Source organism: Dinoponera quadriceps, unplaced genomic scaffold, assembly GCF_001313825.1.
Source record: "Dinoponera quadriceps isolate SergipeBrazil2010 unplaced genomic scaffold, ASM131382v1 scaffold1097, whole genome shotgun sequence".
Classification (NCBI taxonomy): Eukaryota; Metazoa; Arthropoda; class Insecta; order Hymenoptera; family Formicidae; genus Dinoponera; species Dinoponera quadriceps.
In genome coordinates, this window is record NW_014555173.1 from 515 (window position 1) to 18,786 (window position 18,272).

The 18,272-nt window shown below is 33.2% G+C and overlaps 2 protein-coding genes across 2 annotated transcripts; both read left to right on the forward strand.

The window, feature by feature from the left end:
* Positions 1-1,522: 1,522 nt before the first annotated feature.
* Positions 1,523-14,413, forward strand: LOC106743172 (sperm-associated antigen 6-like). Its single transcript, XM_014616750.1, has 11 exons — positions 1,523-1,544; positions 1,653-1,948; positions 2,338-2,548; positions 2,644-2,822; positions 2,935-3,108; positions 3,279-3,431; positions 3,528-3,677; positions 4,473-4,631; positions 12,019-12,164; positions 14,084-14,224; positions 14,366-14,413. The coding sequence occupies exons 1-11, from the start codon at positions 1,523-1,525 to the stop codon at positions 14,376-14,378; spliced, it is 1,644 nt and encodes a 547-aa protein (XP_014472236.1). The 3' UTR covers positions 14,379-14,413.
* Positions 14,414-14,760: 347 nt separating this feature from the next.
* LOC106743173 (charged multivesicular body protein 4c) lies at positions 14,761-17,887 on the forward strand. The gene is made up of 4 exons (XM_014616751.1): positions 14,761-15,144; positions 15,824-16,001; positions 16,162-16,412; positions 16,910-17,887. Exons 1-4 carry the CDS (start codon positions 14,964-14,966, stop codon positions 16,966-16,968), a joined length of 669 nt encoding a protein of 222 aa, XP_014472237.1. The 5' UTR covers positions 14,761-14,963; the 3' UTR covers positions 16,969-17,887.
* Positions 17,888-18,272: the final 385 nt, after the last annotated feature.

The following is an 18,272-nucleotide window of genomic DNA, read 5'->3' on the forward strand; positions in this document are numbered from 1 at the left end:
AAAAAAACGGCGAGAGCAAAGTTGTACACCTAATAGATAATATAATTATCGGGCATTACCTTGAAATTATTTTGTTATACTGTGCAAATGATGTACCGAATTACATTCAAGTATTGAATAGATTATTTTTAGAAACTTTATATAAAATTTCTCAGAAGAATTTATTTGAATTTGATCCATTTTTTCTAAAAACCGAAAAACTCTGTAATCTATTGGATTTGGCGTATCGGTAATAGCGTAAAATGCATTAAATATCTAAGCGGATTTATGTATGGTAATTGAGACGATTTGATTGGTTGACGCAAGTTATGCTTACGCAAGTTACGATACATGGGGAGACATCCTAAGACGATTATGTTGCCTGGGTTAATCCTATATATTACAGTATATGTGGAAATAAAAAGATATGCGCACAAAATGGCACTCGTGATAGATTCAACACACTTGTAAAAATATTTTATATATAATATTTCATATATATTTTATATATAATAGCCGAGAATCAGTGTAATACAACTTGCGTTCTTTAATCTAACTTTTCTCATGATTTCTGTTAATTTTACAGCTATTCATTGATCGTTCAAGTTAAAGGAAAATGTCCAAACATTTTTATAAGTATGCTGAATCTATCACGCGAATGTTACTTTATCCATATATTCTATTATCTTCACATATACCGTAATACATTTTGACATGTGATTTCTCGCTACTGACGTCATCAAACATGAACAGCCAAAGTAAGATCAGAGGAATCTTGAGCCCATATCAAACTACGGGTTGGAGATTGAGATTGAATTAAAAATTGACCAATTAATGCAAAGTTCACTAAATTTCGCTAAACCTGAGTTCAATTAATTTTACATGGATTGGCCAAATTCAATTTCAATCCCCAATCTGTAGTCTGATACAGGCTTCAAACTAGCGCAATTCGTTGATTTTGCCTAAGGCAATGATATTACATGCGTCGTACGATGAGCATGTCGAGCATGCTGATTGGCCGTCAGATAAAGAATTTCAAAAGTCCCTAGATTTTTTTCTAGACACGCTAAAAATTCTCTATCTGCCAATCAGCACATCCATGGACAAGACAAAGACAGACACAAACGAACAAAGATGGGGATATTACTTAGGTACTCTCTCTCTCTTTTTCTCTTTCTCTCAGTATGAGGTCATCCGGCAAACAAAGGCGGTGCTCATTCCAGTATGTTATATAATTCAATGATTTCTACTGACATGATTACGTTTGTCAGCACTATACTGCAGCTCCACAAACAGCTCCAAATAGCGCTAATAGCGTCTCCCCGAACACATCCCTAATGTTACGAATCATATTCTTGTTATAAAACCCAATATTTAAAGAATGATAATTTTTTGTCTTCAAACATATGACGGTTTCATTTAGAACTGTCAAGAGAGTCGAAAAGCTGCTAAAATTATTCCTATATTGCAATAGAGTTTTGAATCAACTGTTATTAATATTTAATCTAATATCTGGTATTACTGCAAATAGTAAATTAGTATAATGTCGCACTCTATTTTCTATGGTATGTATATTTCAATTAATTATAATACCTGAGTGTAAACATATAAATGCAAATATAAACTGGTATATCAAGTATATTTAATATATTAAATATATATAAGACCATTATTTCTTCATATATTTGTTAATTTCATATCTATAGTTCTTGACCAGTATCAAAAGGCACGATTGCTTTTTGTGCAATCTGTCGTGGATTTGTCTTCGAAATCTATCAACACGGACTGCTTGGAAACAACGGGTATCATAGACTTATTATGTCCCTTATTAGCGGATATTGTGCCGTCCATTCAACATATGACAGCGATTGCTTTAGGCAAGCTGGCGAATCGTAATATAAAGTTAGCACAAGCTATTATCAAGAGAAATATACTGTCACAGTTGCTGCAAAACATAGACAGACAAAATGTATGAGTTCTTTAAATGTAAATATTTTAGTTATGATGTAGAATATATAAATTTTTATAGACAAAATCAATTTTAAGTATCTTATTTTCTTATTTTGAAAGTTAAGTACACGGTTAATATGTCATTAGAAATATATGTATACACACAGTGTACACTTATGTTCCCCTTGAAACCATACAAATTTTGTTCAAAATATTTTTTTCTTAAATGCTTTCCTAAAGAGATAATCTAGTGGAAACTTTAAAATGGGACGCTGTGTGTTTCGTGCGCATACACACACACACACATACGCGCGCGCGCACGCACGCACGCAGAGAGAGAGGGAGGGAGAGGGGGGGGGGAGAGAAAGAGAGAGAGAGAGAGGATTAAAAAAAAGTATATTGTCACAGAAATTTTACAAGAAAGCAGCGCTCTTTGTCCTGCGATCAATAGCAAAGCATTCGTCGGAATTGGCACTAATAATCGTAAACAACAATGGCTTGCAGACTATAGTTGAATGCTTGAAACATTTTGATCCCGGAGTGAAAGAAGCGGCTGCCTGGGCATTGGGATACATCGCGAGACATGATAAAAATTTAGCTCAATTAACAGTGGACGCTGGTAAAATTAAATCATTGAACATTTACATTGATATAAATATTATATTATACTTATTTATATTAATCCACTGTACTCTCTGTGGTTCTATTTATCAGGAGCGATGTCACCTCTCGTACTGTGCTTGCAAGAATCTGAATTATATATTAAACAAATTAGCGCCTCAGCTATTAGCGATATATGTAAGCACAGCACAGAGCTTGCGCAGATGGTAGTAGATGCGGGTGCTATTTCCGTTCTTGTTAAAGTCCTGACCAATTCCGATGCCAAAATAAAGGTGATTCGATATAACGGATATGTAGACTGGATAATGTTAGATAATAATTATTAAATATATAACATATATATATATATATATATATATATATATATATATATAACGTTCGTAGCGTCAAGCGTTATTAGCATTGAGCAATATGGCGAAGCATTCCGCAGATCTGGCGGAGGCCGTAGTAGAGGCGGAAATCTTTCCGGACGTGCTAACGCACGTGGCTTATCCGGACGAAAGTATCAGTAGAATTGCAACTACTTTGATCAAAGAAATTTGCAAGCACAAACTGGAAGTAAGGAGATCCGATTTTTTCCGAGTACATTTGCGATGAAAACTTTTCGTTCTAAAAATTAAGTATGAGTCAACGAAGACCTCTCTCTCTCTCTCTCTCCCCCCCCTCTTTCTACTACTTTCTGTCTCTTTTCACTTTGTTTTTGAACATTTTCACTCGCACGCTTTCAGTTGGCGCAACTCGTAGCGAATTTTGGAGGTATCGCCACGCTTGTCCAATTGATCAGTACTTCACGATCGACGGCAAGATTATCAGCGATTACGGCACTCGGCTACATCGCTGGTCATTCCGATCAACTAGCGATGGCTGTAATAGGATCTAAAGTACGAGATAACGAATATTAATATAGCGAAATTGATGAATTTTATTCAACACAATGGTTGATTCACAAGACACGTTGGTGCAATTGTTCGGTATAGGCAATCGTACACCTGGCGATTGTTTTGCAAGAAAGTACGGAAGATCATGTTCTCACGGTGACTGTGTGGGCAATCGGACAAATCGGTAAACACACAGCCGAACATGCGAAAACAGTCGCAGTTGCGAATATACTATTCAAATTATTAGAGGTAGAAAAATATTGAATTATTCTTCGTAGAGAATTGTGTGTATATATTAGTGTTATAAATGACGATGAATTCATTTCTATATTATTCTGTAAATTCATGTTTAACAAGATGAGAGAGATTAAAATATTACAGGGAAAACTTTACGATATATAAGCTGTCCGATTTTATTTTTGACACTCAAATATCTTGGAAAAAGTGTTTTGAAAAAATAGTTTAAACAATCTTAGTCCGATATTTTCTCGGTAAAAAATAATTATACATGATTATATATAATTATATAAAATCATATATGAATTTTGCCCATATATGTAATTACATATATGATCATATATGTCTATACGAAAAAAATGATGTTATGTCATTTAATTAAATATCGGTATCGCGTGCTGTTAGAAGCACAAGTAGCCAGGAGCATTTATTTCGATTGTATTTGCATATAATTTGTAAACAACAGTATTTTTTCGTTGTGGACATATATAATTATATATCGATTTGCGTAAAAAAAAAACTATGATTCTATTTAAAAAATCACAATTGATCTTAAAATAATCTTTAAGAAATATTTTATTGACACAATAATATCACTATTTTATGCCCCTCTTGAAATCTTATAACTTTTGTTTAGAATATTTTTCCAAAGAAACTTAGCCTTTTCAAAAGATACTCGAGAGAGTGATAAGAATAAAATAGGATATTCTGTATTTTCATTTTTGAGGGAAATAATTTTTTTTTAATGTTCAACGTGTAATCTTTATCTTTTTAAATAGTTACATATTCTTTTATGTTTCTAAATAGTTACACAACAATCCAAGAAGCTCGGAAGATCTCAAGGCAAAATGTAATGCAGCGTTAAAACAAATCCTGCAAAAGTGCACGTATATTGAAGCCCTTGAACCTATGTTACATGATGTATCTCCTAATATTTTGAAGTACGTGCTAGGACAGTTCAGTAAGGTAAGAGAATACACTCGTCGTGCCGAAAAATTTCCAAAAATTTTCCACACATGATCATGTATGGCCAGAGAGGGTCCTGTTTAGCGCACAGGATCCTCCTAAATGCGATAACACACATCCATTCGTATCGGCCGATACCTCGAGTTTTTAGGACAAGAACCTTTTTTGTAACATGCCAAGAATATTATATAAAGCGGACATGTAATAACAACAGAACGTTCAAAAGTATCACATAACATTCTTAGAATATTATAAGAATATTATTTTAATATTGAGTAATATTCATATAATATTCTAGGAATATATTTTTTTCTTTCAGTTCGCATAAATTATATTACGCGATTATAGGATTTCTACCATTGAATGAAAAAAATTAAAAACAGATTGTTACGAGGAAGCTTCGATCTTGCGTTCTTTCCACTATTATTAATCCTTCTTCCTTTCTTTGTTACTTTTGAAGTATACTACTGAACGTTAGAAATGTTAAACATTAAAAACTTCTATTTAAAAGGCGCCTTGGACAAAACACTCGGGCACGAGTCTATTTATTTTCGACATAGATTCACCACGTACAAGGAGATTAAAATCAATGAGGCGTTCACTATGCTCTCTCTCTTTTTCCTTGTAAATATGAAAAGACTTTCTAATATACCATTGATAGTATGATGAGATAAATAAGAGATGATTGCTATTATCGTTACATCATTTAATAAAAATGTATATAACTGAAACACAGAAATTAACCAAAGTCTTAGTAATTTTCTATGATGACTGAACGTTTCGACCCCACTTTTGGACCATTTTCTCAGCGATATAATTGTAGTTTAAATTAACGCAAGACAGTATGAATATTTTTTTTATTGTATGTAGTCATCTACACAATTCTCGTGATACGTTTTAGTGATACGTCATATAAAGTGATGATACAAACATTTTGTCTGATACAGAATAATCCATTTATAGGACATACTGTTACATCTTTTCTTATATAAAAATCTCGTAGAATCTTAACAATGAAGTATCTGTATCGCTTCCTCTGTTCTACATCGCCGTTTTAACCTGACCTTCTCCTATAATTATATTTATATCATGTAATATTTAAATCTATATGCGAGCAATTTGATTAAGCCTTCGGTGTACAAATTTTCGTCCTACTTAAAAATTGGTCACAAACAATTGCGTAAGGCGGATGTTTCTTTTTTTCTTTCAGTTCGCATAAATTATATTATGCAATAGGATACAGTTCCAGATATTTTATTTCTCAAAAAATGTTAAACGCTCTTTTACAGTGTAATACACACATAACAGCCAGTTGAGGAAATTACTTTTAAAAATTAACTGATTACCGTTACTTGTTAGTTATCCGTTAAAAAAGTAACTCGTTACCTAATAAAAGTTACTCGTTGTTTATTAAAAAAAAAAAAAAAAAAACCGTCACCGTTATTTAAGAAACAACGGGTCGTTATACAATTTCCATTTATTTTTTTGACCAAGTTTTTTTAAGACTCTTTTTGCAGGATTTGCTTCCACCCACTTCATATACATGTATTCTATGTGTGCAAAGTAATAAATAATAAAAGTAATGATTATGTTTGTTACCATTACTGATGAAAAAACCATCAAATTGCTATTGTAAAAAATAACTTGTAACGGTAACGGCGTTGCAAGTAACGCGTTACTTCCCAATCCTGGTAATAGTATAATACGTGATAGTAATCATGCAAATGACTTATATCTACAAATCCGTTTATCGATCTCTACATTTATAGCCATATCTTGTGTTTCTGTTATCTAATTATTTATTAAAGGCAAGATAATCTTCGACTTTGATTTGACTTCACCTAGTCTATGTACGAAATCGAAGTCGTTAATGTTATTGTTGCAACATAATAATGCCTAATATTGAATTTGTTTTTTTCCCTCTGAGACTCTCTCTCTCTCTCTCTCTCTCTCTCTCTCTCTCTCTCTCTCTCTAAGACAATATGGCACGTTTCGTATCTTAAAAGAATACATTTTTCAGTCTTTCGACGAGAAGCGATTTGACTAAGTATAGAGACGTTTCTTTCGTCAAATAAGCTCATATTAAAAAAACTATCGTTCAAGTTTTAGAAGATCATTAGACTCTAATATTTTCCGAGGTGTTTACTACATATTTCTACTGTATACTGATTTATCTTTTAATGGCAGTATTCGATGCAGACGTAAGTTTTATAAAAAAAATTGCTTAGATATGGACAACGGAGGACAGTCAAGCTGGTCAACAAATATAAAGGATGGACTGACAGATTAATCGATAAAAGAAAAAACGTCAAAATATCGGGTGATAAGGCATTGATTTAATGTTTGTATTAGTCCATATCTATTATACAAATCTTATTGTTTTTACACATACCTCTCTCTCCCTCTTTCTATTTCTGACAAATATTAAGCTCATCAACAGTAACACAGATAATAATTGCAGTATACATTGAATGTTCATCGACTTGAACATAAGTTTCGGTTTATATTAAAAGTCAATATCATTAACTAAATGGAACTTAACATCATCATTAACAATGATAGGTGTGTGTGTGTGTGTGTGTGTGTTTGTGTGACAAATATATATATATATATATATATACGCTAATATGTTTTACAAATATATATATATATATATACTCGTATATATATATTTGTAAAACATAGCGCTTTTTTAAATAAAATAATACTTCATTACTAGCGATAATTTCAGAAAAAAAGTGGAAAAATTAAAAGTGTGAATATGCGTATAAGCGGATTCCTGCAAGATATTACATAACATCAACATTGTGTATTGTCACACGAAAGATGAGACAATGCATATTGAGATAAATGAATTTCAAAATGCATGTGTTTACAAAACGTAAAGAAATACATACGAATGAATCGATTTTACAAAAATTTGGCTAAGTTTGGCCGAAATTTATGATGTATCTCAATTCTTAATGTAATTATTAAAAGTAATTATTAAAACATATATTTGACTCAGAACGTGCAACCTGTTCAAGTATTTCTGAAAAATGGGAAAAATATTGCTTGATAATTGAAGCAACTATTTTTGTATGATTAACATACGTGTTGAATATTGGTAAATAAAATATAAAATGGTTTAAAAAGTTCAGAAAGTTATACAACATATTATTCACATATTTTTAAAACCAATGACGATAATTTATACAAAATATAGTAATTTTGTTAAAAGATTAATTCCGGTTACGTGTAAAATAAATTTAAAAAAATTTNTTTGTAAAACGTTTCATTGGCAGTTTGCAATTAATTTTATCTTTTAATTATATAAAAAAGCTTCCCCTTTATTGGTTCTTTGAAAATACTCATGTAAGCAAATAAAAACGGGAAACAATAAAACAAGTTATTAAATAGAAATATTCAATTAATAATTATTAAGGTTGGATTTTATTTTTATTCCTGGTTAATTTAGTAATCATTTATGAAAAAATAAAGATTTGTAACAATATAGACGATGCATATCTTTACGTTACTAGAAACTGATATAGACTCTATTTTCCTAATATATTCACTTTAATATATACTTAATGTAAGATTCTCGTAAATATATAAATATATAAATTTATATTTAAAGAACTTCTTGGAACTTTATATATTTCCTACAAGTTATTAAAAAAATTGCCAATATCGAGCCTCGTTCGTTATATAAAATGAGAAGGAAATATATATATATTAATAAACTCTTTTATAATCTTGAATTTTCAAATCATAATTTAAAACGTAAATTCTTAGTTATTTAAATAATGTGATTATCAATATTTTACTCGTCAATTTCGTCATTGGGTTTGATGCTAGCGTAATTGTTCATATTTCTATTCATTCTTAACATCTTAAGAAAACTGCCCAACACCAATATAGTTTTTCTATGTCGCCTGAAGATTCCTGCATACAATTCCTCGCGTACATCTCTTCTATCGCTGACATCTGAATCGATGCTTGATACTGAGACAACAGAAGGTTTAGCTGAGACCGGTTGATGATAACTGTTGGTCTCACCGGAATTCAGAATCACACAGTGTTGATTATTTATCATTCTGATTAACAACTGTTCTTTCCTACTTTATCACACACGTTTATACTCTGTTTTCTCCTTTAGTTTACATTAATACAAAATGTTGTATTTTTATAAATATATAATTGACCAACGACTCGTTTATAAACGGTCGTAAATTTAATTTTTCCGACACTTTGCAAGACTCCTATATTCGCACTAGATTCTACGATTTCATTTGTTTTCAGAGCGAAACTAATGATCTCCGTAAAACTGATTTACAAGGGATTTGATAGAGAAAATTGTATAGATACGTCCATATACACGCCTGTACATAAAATTGACGTATTATAATTCTCGTAGTAGAGAATAGCGATGATATCTCTGATTTATTACATCATTCGAACTGTCATGTCTCTTGAAAATTTAAGGCAGCTATCTTACATCGTTGTAGGAGCTTTATATAACAGGCGTTTTACAATCACGTTATACTAAATAATCTATGATAAATTGGCACAAAGATGCTTCCTCTCTGAGCTTCTCTTTAATCTTTGACGTTGAATCGTAGTCGCACGAATTCAAACGACTTCACGTCGATTCCGGTCCTCACAGAAAAAAGAACTTGTGACGTGAAAGTCACTTCTTATTTCTCTAAACATACATTCATCCAAAGACACTTTTATGAAAGAAAAAGGCCTTAAACTAAATGTTTCGCTGAATACAACATGCTTCATTAAATATGAATCGATTCGTTAGTTATTCTCATGGAACTTTTGAATTGATCGGTCCTGAACTATTTTAAACTTTGAGGATAAAATCAACAAGCCTTCCTGATATTTTTGCCATTGAACATGACGCTCGTTGAAATTACGATATCTTCTATTATAAATGACGTAGCTTTAGTTGCCGATACTTCTCAAGTAAAAGATCCAACGTTGATTGATAAGCTGTAAACAAATAGAACGAGGAAGATATAAATATACAATGTAAAATGAAATAAGTACCATATACAGATTGTAAACATAATATTTCTTTAAACTATAAGAACATCGTGTTTATGTGTTGTGTTTACACAGATATATTTAAAACGTTTAAAAATTACTTTTGGTTGGTGCAAATGAAACGGCCGTTTTTGAATTTAAACTTTTGACTTTTATTTGACAAACTTAAAACTTGTTTCATCATTCAAAATAGTCTCTATCTACATCAATGTATTCCTGCCAAGTGTGTGATATAAGTGCATCAACGCCGTTCTTGAGAAAATCTGGAAAAGAACGAGAGAACGATGAATTGCAGTCGTGGAATGCATTTTTTACACGTCTTTCTTCTTGGAAAACTCTCCCATTCAGATGCTTAAATAGATGGTGATCCATCGATGAAATGTCTGAAGAATAGAGAGGGTGAGGGAGAATTTGGAACTTCAACTCAGTTAGTTTTTTTACGGTTTTTTTTCGCAATGTGTGGTCTGGCATTATCGTGAAGCAACGTCGTACCGTGTCTATTGACCAATGGTTGAGCGCGCAGTTTTGACACACAATGCCGACTGTATTTATCAGCGTTTGTAACCTCACTTTGCTTGGTAAACGTCCCTACTCGACTATCATACTGACACCGTAATTTTCTTTGGATGGATTTTGGCATGTCTTTCGAAGGCTCATTCGCATCTAACCAGAATGCGCAGAACGTCGACGATTATCGTAAACGATCTATTTTTCATCGCACGTCACTATTCTGTGCGATATTCCATCATTATTCTATCGGGAATGCAAAGAAATCATCTATTTCATCTTGTTCGTCGGTTCACGGGGAATCCATATGTTCATTTTTCCCAAGGCTTTTGAATGTCAGACAATAGTCGAATGATGGATCTCCCCGCGATCTTTTGAACTGTCAATCTCGGATCAATCATGTCCCTTAAAACGGCGTCGTCAATGGGACGGAGGGTGCACGCTCGCGAAATAAATTGTCGAAATTTGTGCCTCTGGACCGGAACTTTTCAAACCAACGCCTCGTTGTCCTTTCACTGGTAGAACTTTCGCCGAAAACAGTGTTGCCTCGGCCTGACCGAGCTTGAACTCGTACAAGTAAATTAAACGAATTTCTTTATTCTTCATGTTGACTTAAACGCGAATTTCAACAATACCGTGGTAAATGAGTAAAGTTATGTATGCAAATTCACGTGCGAGATACTTCTCATATGATATACATACAGTGCAGAAAGATGAACTACACAAAGACGGGAAATACGAAAAACGGCTGTTTCATTTGCACCAACCTAATACGTTGCGTGGGCATTCTGTAAAAAATATGACAGCAAAATTGGCACAATTATTAACGACATGTAATATTTATGAAATTTCACGTTAGCAATGGAGAATTAATTTGAGGAGTTTCACATATTATTATTACGGTCGGAAATATTTTATTAAGAAAATCTACTCTTTCTTCAAATATCGCTCTACATTTTCTTTGTTTCTCTTCTTTCCAATTTCTTCTTCTCCTTTTTTTTTCCTTTATACATGCGAAAAACAGTTTGAAAATTAGCATTTCGAAAACATGAGAATAACAACATTCGATATATCAATCGATGAACAAATATGCTTGTCTTTTTTACATCAGATTCTTCATATAAACTACTGAAATCTGTTTGACAAAATGATACACTGATGAGATATATAGTTGAGAATCACATGGAAATTTGGGAGAAATGAATGATATTGAATCAGATTTTATATGCTATACTATTTCTTTCGACAGTGCAATGCTATCCCTACTTTTTGCGTAAACAAAAGTTTTTTTTTCATAAATGTAATAATTATGAATATATATTTGCATATTAATTTACATAAATATTGATAATTTCGATAATCATCATGCGGAGTATCAAGAATTACACGAGAGAGGGGAGGAGAAAGAGAGGGAGAGTATAAATTTGTTAAAAATGAAAAAAATAAGAGTTCTCGCGGTCCAATGTATTGCAATATTTTCCTGTATACATTGATTTATTCGAAGGAACTATCATATTCAGTTTGTTGTTGAAAAAAACAGATTCAGCGAGCCTGCACAATTATACTCGAATAATGCTACAGATCAGGTTTCAGAAGCCTTATTCTTAGCTACTTGCATCATATGATGTAAGGCCCGGCGAACATGATGACGTAATAATGACCTCTGTGACATCATTAATACGTCGTCTATCACTTGACATTTTTCATATATATCATTGTGTGTTGCTGATAACTTTTTTTACATACGCATAGCTACTCTCACGTGACATCTTCAAAAGTAGTTATTAAAATTACTTTGTTACTGTTGGTCAAGTTGTAATATTATTCATCTGTTTGCGTACAGATCTTACCAAATGACGCGAGAGCGAGAAGATTGTTCGTAACATCAGGTGGCTTAAAAAAAGTACAGGAGATTCAAGCTGAGCCTGGCACCACAATCTCTGAATACATAACGATCATCAATTGCTGTTTTCCGGAAGAAATCATCAGGTTATCTTTCCTTTTTATATACTCGACACCAATTATTTCATAGCGTAGATTCGCAAAAATATCATAACTCGTGAGAAAAAACGAAACAATTCCATTTATATCCTTCTATTGCTTGATTATTGAATATATTCTATTATATATTGAATATATTTTTCATGTTTTTTAAACAGTCTCTTCAGCTGAATCATACAACACGCGATATTCACTCTCCCGATGATCATCACTATTCGATGATTTTAATAGTTATTGTATAGTTACGGAAAAACTGTAGTCAAACATTGATAAATCACTTGCGATTCAATAAATTATTTGTATAAACGATTCGAAAGACTAAGTCAAGCATGCAATATTACATGATTCGTGTTACGATTTAAAGGAACAAATTACAGGTATATTTATGTGTATATAGTTTTTTGCTTATATTTTCAAGAATTATCGATCACAGTTTATCATATACGATGAGTACGAAGAGAGGTTAGTCAAAGATTCTTCGTGATTGCTTTGTGTCGGGAATGATACTCACATGTTACGAGCTGGACTCTTTCGTATTTATTAAGCATCCGGTCTCTTCGCATCGTCGTTCACGCCGTCGGTGAGCAAATGACTGCGAATCCGTTTCTGATTATCATAACTTGAATCGGCCGAACAACAGACAACAATACTCATGTTATTACAGTCGATCGTGCTTCGAGAGACACGAAAGAATACGCTTTCGTGGAGATCAATAGCGAGAAAAACAAGATCCGCCGTTTGCAAACTTGTTGTTTGTCATTTGATACAGGGGATATTCTAACGTTGATCACCACACTACGACCACTATACCACTGTTTCTCGAATTGTCATGCAGTCTTGTCTGCTCGTGAACATGAATATTTGCTTCACGTCAGACTTTTCTCGTTCATCGATAATTTACTTGCTTGTCGAACGCTAAAGCGAACAACATTCGCCGGCAGCTACTCTTGAAATTGTACACGCAAGCTGCGAATGACGCAGAAGGTTTTTTTCTCTCTGCACTCGATGCACTTATAATTCGAGAAGTGTGCGTTCTGATATTCCGACAGTCGGTATAGCAAATTTATAATATATTTATAGTATTTATGTATACACGTAACACATGAATTCATTAAGCTCTATATTACTGATTGGAGTGAACCTGTCCTATATTAAAATCTGCGTGAGAGAAAAAGGAACAGGAGTGTTTGTGATATTAGGTCTGTTTTTTATAGTTGAACTCGGACCGCACGATAAATGAACGAATCAATGCGAACTAAAAGCGGGTACCTATCATGGGACTATTCGGAAAGTTAATTATGATCGGTCAATTTCTTAAATCTTACGCCTTAAATTTTCATTGTAGGCCTCATTTTATGGAACTGTTCGTTTCCGATCGGGATTGCTCAATTATTCCCTAGATTTCTATTGCATTTTCTAGGAAATAACTGAATGACTCCAAATCCGAAACGTTTTCGAACAGTTCCATAAAGTGGGGTCTACAATGAAAATTTAAAATGTGAGATTTCAGAAATTGACTAATCATAATTAATTTTTCTTCTATAATTCGACTGTAATTGGTCAATTTCTTAAATCTTACGCCTTAAATTCTCACTGTAGACCCCGCTTAAGTGTTGGTTTAAAATAGGTTTAAGCCCTAAGAAATTGACCAATCACCTTTGATAATTCTTCTATAATTCGATTGTGATTAGTCAATTTCTTAAGGCTTAATACTTAAATTCTCATTGTAAACCCCGTTTTAATTTTAATTGTGATCTCTGCACTTCATTACTTATTTCTTTCTTCCTCCAAAAATCAAATATGTTTATCTTTTTTCAATTGTAGAGAGTACAGTTAAAATAAACGCAATCCTTGTTAATTATTTTTTGCTTATATCTAAATTGTTGCGTTGTGGGAAATTGTTTCAGATACTATTCACACGGTTATCCTGACAGTCTTCTGGAAGCTGTGGAACAATATCAACCAAAATGTATATTTTTATTTGATCATAAATCATCGTCTGATCCTACGGATTCCAGTTTGTCCGCATTATTTGACAACGATGAGAAGTAAATTTAAATTATTTCTCTTTTACTATATATACCCTTTTACATCTATTGCGCATTTTACTATAAGATACGTTATAGAATATCGTAAGCAAATTTGCATTATAATTTTAAAAATGTAACTTCTTTTTTTCAATGTAACAGTAATAAATATTGAAATTTTGAAATGGATCATCTGCTGATTGGATCGACGCTCAACGCTTGTCTGTTGATTGGCTCCGATGCTTGACGCTCGACGCTACCATGAAAACGTCTCTTAAGCTCGTATCAAACTACGGATTAGGGATTGAAATTGAAAAGGAATTTAGCCAATTAGTACAAAGTTAACTGAATTCAAATTTAGTGAAATTTAGTGAACTTTGTACTGATTGGTCAAATTTCAATTCAATCTCAATCTCTAATCCGTAGTCTGATATGAGCTTTAAATGGAACCTGCCTGAAATAGTGCAACCTTTTTTACATCCACTTTGACTTCTACTCCTGAAATCACCTCAAATAAACGCACAGTCTAGATGTATTATGTCTATGCTCCGATCTATTCACTTACTTTTTTCTCCAGCAGATCGCAGATTTCTATAGTTTGGTACGAGGAAGATTCACTCTGGTACACTATAGAGCTCAATGATATAAACGCGAAAGGAATATGGCGGCAATAGTCTCGTAGCAGTATCATTAATCCATTAGCGATCTTGTAGTACGAGATAGTAAAGTATTATTGCAGATCGAAGGAACGCAGTAAGCGATGAGTTTCTTCAGCAAGGTCTTCGGCGGCAAGAAGGAGCCGGCCGCTCCTTCGACGGCCGAGGCGATTCAGAAATTGCGCGAGACAGAGGATATGCTGATAAAAAAGCAGGAATTCCTAGAGAGCAAGATAGACAATGAGGTGGTGATAGCTAAGAAAAACGCATCGAAGAACAAGCGAGGTGTGATTTCCTTTCTTTTCTCGTACGACTCGCTTACTCGACGAATTTTAGATTTAATTTTACAGCTGAGCTGTCATCTTTGTAATCTTTATCCTATTCATTGTTATTTCATATATATAAGCAGGTTCCACTTAACACTCGCAACGATTGCGGGTATCGTTCTGTCTTTGTTTAACATCCAAAAGAAACAAGAATAAGATGCTTGCGATCGTTATGAGCGTTAAATGGAACATACCCTATATAATTGCTTATTGTGTTAAATTATATGCCTTGGAGGTCAAATTTTCAAATTTCTATCTTGATGATCATAGTTGTTTTCCAGCACAAGACACAAGCTGACATGAGTCTAGTTGTATCATCTATTATCCTTTTTACCAAATGCGAAATAAGGACAAATGATGATTTAACTAAACTTATATCAACTTGTGTCTCTTATTAAAAAATATGTACTTTTTATTTAGAAGCTGTTGTATATACATACGCACACATATACAAATCATACACATATGCACACACACACAAAATGATTAAGGTCTATTACTTACTTTTGTCAATAAAAGTATTCCTAAAAGTGGCTTAGGAACTATTCGATTGGCTGAGAAGCAGCATATTTGTTTTCATTGATAAAAGTGAGTTCAGAATTGGACTTAATTGTCAAAGAATATTGTTTATCGTTTAGCTGCTATCCAAGCACTCAAAAGGAAGAAACGATACGAGAAACAGCTGCAACAGATTGATGGTACATTGTCCACCATTGAAATGCAGCGAGAAGCATTGGAGAGTGCAAATACAAATACCGCTGTCCTTACCACTATGAAAGGTGCTGCAGATGCAATGAAGGCAGCACATCAACACATGTAAGGCTTTTACTCTCATGACTGTTTTTGATATTCAAAACTTTAGATTGTTTTGTATAATTCATAACTACATGATAAATTTGGCTTATATGCAATATAAGCTCAATTTGTGTATTTTATAGTAATAGTAACATTTTCATATCATATATTTTTGCTTCAGGGATGTTGATCAAGTGCACGATATGATGGATGACATAGCGGAACAGCAAGATGTAGCTAGAGAAATTTCCGATGCGATATCCAATCCAGTAGCATTTGGTCAGGATGCTGACGAAGATGAGCTAGAGAGGGAGTTGGAAGAACTTCAACAGGAACAGCTTGACAAAGAGTTACTCGGTATCGATACGACAACCGATGAACTGCCGGCAGTACCAACTTCAGTTCCTGCTGTACCAAGCAAGACTCGTACAAGTAACGTATTATTTTTTCAATATATTCTCACTGTGAAAGCAGAGTTGAAAGTAATTCATCACGAAGCTTTAGTTTTAACATAACTAGTTTAACATAAGAATCGTATTGTATAATTGTACAATATACGAGAGATATATCTATCGTATATTTGTAAGTTAGGCCAGCGTGAACCAAAAAGTCCCTTACAATTTTGTAAACTACATAAATTTTTAGTTATCGATTAGAAAAGATAGGCATACGCTTGCGCGTAATGTGAAGATGCAAGTAATGGAGGATAGAGGCCACATTATTCGTATCTCGCCATTTGTCGCATCACGTGTAAACGTTTTCCTTCTCTAACTAATAACTTAAAAATTTATGTAGTTTCCAAAAGGACTTCTTTTTATTCATATTGTTATCTAATCTACATGACGGATCTATTGCACGTAGCAATAGACATCTTGTATAATTAAAATTTGCAACATTGGATGCGCTAAATATTGCATTTTTATTCGTAGAAGCTAAACCGGCAGAAGAAGATGATGATTTGAAAGATTTAGAGGCATGGGCATCGTAAAGTGATATTAGATCGAATGTCTAAATCAAAGAATACAAGATATTTTAAAATAAATATAGAAATTAAAAATATTACTATCATGCGTATTACTGCTATACTATAATTGCACATATTAACTAAATCAATTTTTTAATGTGAATCCGCTTGTGTTTGATTTCTTAAGTACACTTATGAAAGGAAGGAATAGTACTTGAATTAATAATAATTAATATATATTTAATTTTAATAGAAATTGTATCGCTGATATTTTTATGCTATGATAAATATTGAACTAATGATTAAACAGTAACGTACGTATAGGTTTTGGTGGATAAATAAATATATATAAATATGAGTATATATATATATATAAGGAAATCATTATATACACACACACATACAGGGTATTTCAGAACCCATGAAACAAACTTGAAAAATCGATTCTCTCAGTGAGATCTACTATCCCCTGAAATTTGTCCCATAGATCCTGAAACGCCCTGTATTATACATGCACATCAATCTATATCTTGGATGTAAAAAAGTAAATTTTGTTCTTGTATTCACTCGTTCGCAGAATTTTATGCTTCTTTTCAAAGCATCTTGCCGAATATATCCAACATTCAATAAGAAGATCTATCTGCCAAGAATTGGTAATAAATTGGTAATTGGTAAAAAATTCGACAAGCAAATTTTTCAATTAGACGTTGACTGCGTTCCGAGGTTCATTGAGAAAAAAAAAATATTCAAACAGTTCTGCGAACGAATGTTCGTAAACAGAAAAACAGATAAGTTGTACAGCGTATTATTTCTTCAACGAGTTATTTCGTTACTGTACATAGACGTGATGTTTCGGAGAACACTTGGAATTGTTCAATACAGACGTCTTTCGAGACTTTGTACAAATACATTTGCTATAAATAAATAAATAAATGACTGGAAAGAGCATTATCTCTGAGGCATAAGACGTCGGTCTGACATGACCGGCTTAGCGCGGCGGCACGATGACAATTTCGGAGTCCTTGTCGCCTTCTCCCTTACTTGGATCTTCGTCACCGTCACTCGTCACCGAGGAGCCTTCCTTAGACCCCTCCGAGGCCGCGTATCTCCGGGCAGCGTTATACACCGTCAACCTGGAGTATCCGAAAGACATTATTTCGCTTCTGGCGTCTTTCCGGCACGAAGGCTTTCGATAATCGCCGGTTATATTCTGGGCTGACCAACCGTTTCGAGGTCAAGTAATATGCTGAAGTAATATTGCAAAAAATATCTTTGCAGTGTCTCTGCAATATTTACGCAATGTTGCAACTTTGCAGTAATGTTGCTGC

Coding starts and splice junctions, on each gene's coding strand:
- LOC106743173 (XM_014616751.1), top strand. CDS start 14,964: ATGAGTTTCTTCAGCAAGGTCTTCGGCGGCAAGAAGGAGCCGGCCGCT. Junction 15,145..15,823: donor CGCATCGAAGAACAAGCGAG/GTGTGATTTCCT, acceptor TTTATCGTTTAG/CTGCTATCCAAGCACTCAAA. Junction 16,002..16,161: donor AAGGCAGCACATCAACACAT/GTAAGGCTTTTA, acceptor TTTTTGCTTCAG/GGATGTTGATCAAGTGCACG.
- LOC106743172 (XM_014616750.1), top strand. CDS start 1,523: ATGTCGCACTCTATTTTCTATG. Junction 3,678..4,472: donor TACTATTCAAATTATTAGAG/GTAGAAAAATAT, acceptor GTTTCTAAATAG/TTACACAACAATCCAAGAAG. Junction 12,165..14,083: donor TTTCCGGAAGAAATCATCAG/GTTATCTTTCCT, acceptor AAATTGTTTCAG/ATACTATTCACACGGTTATC.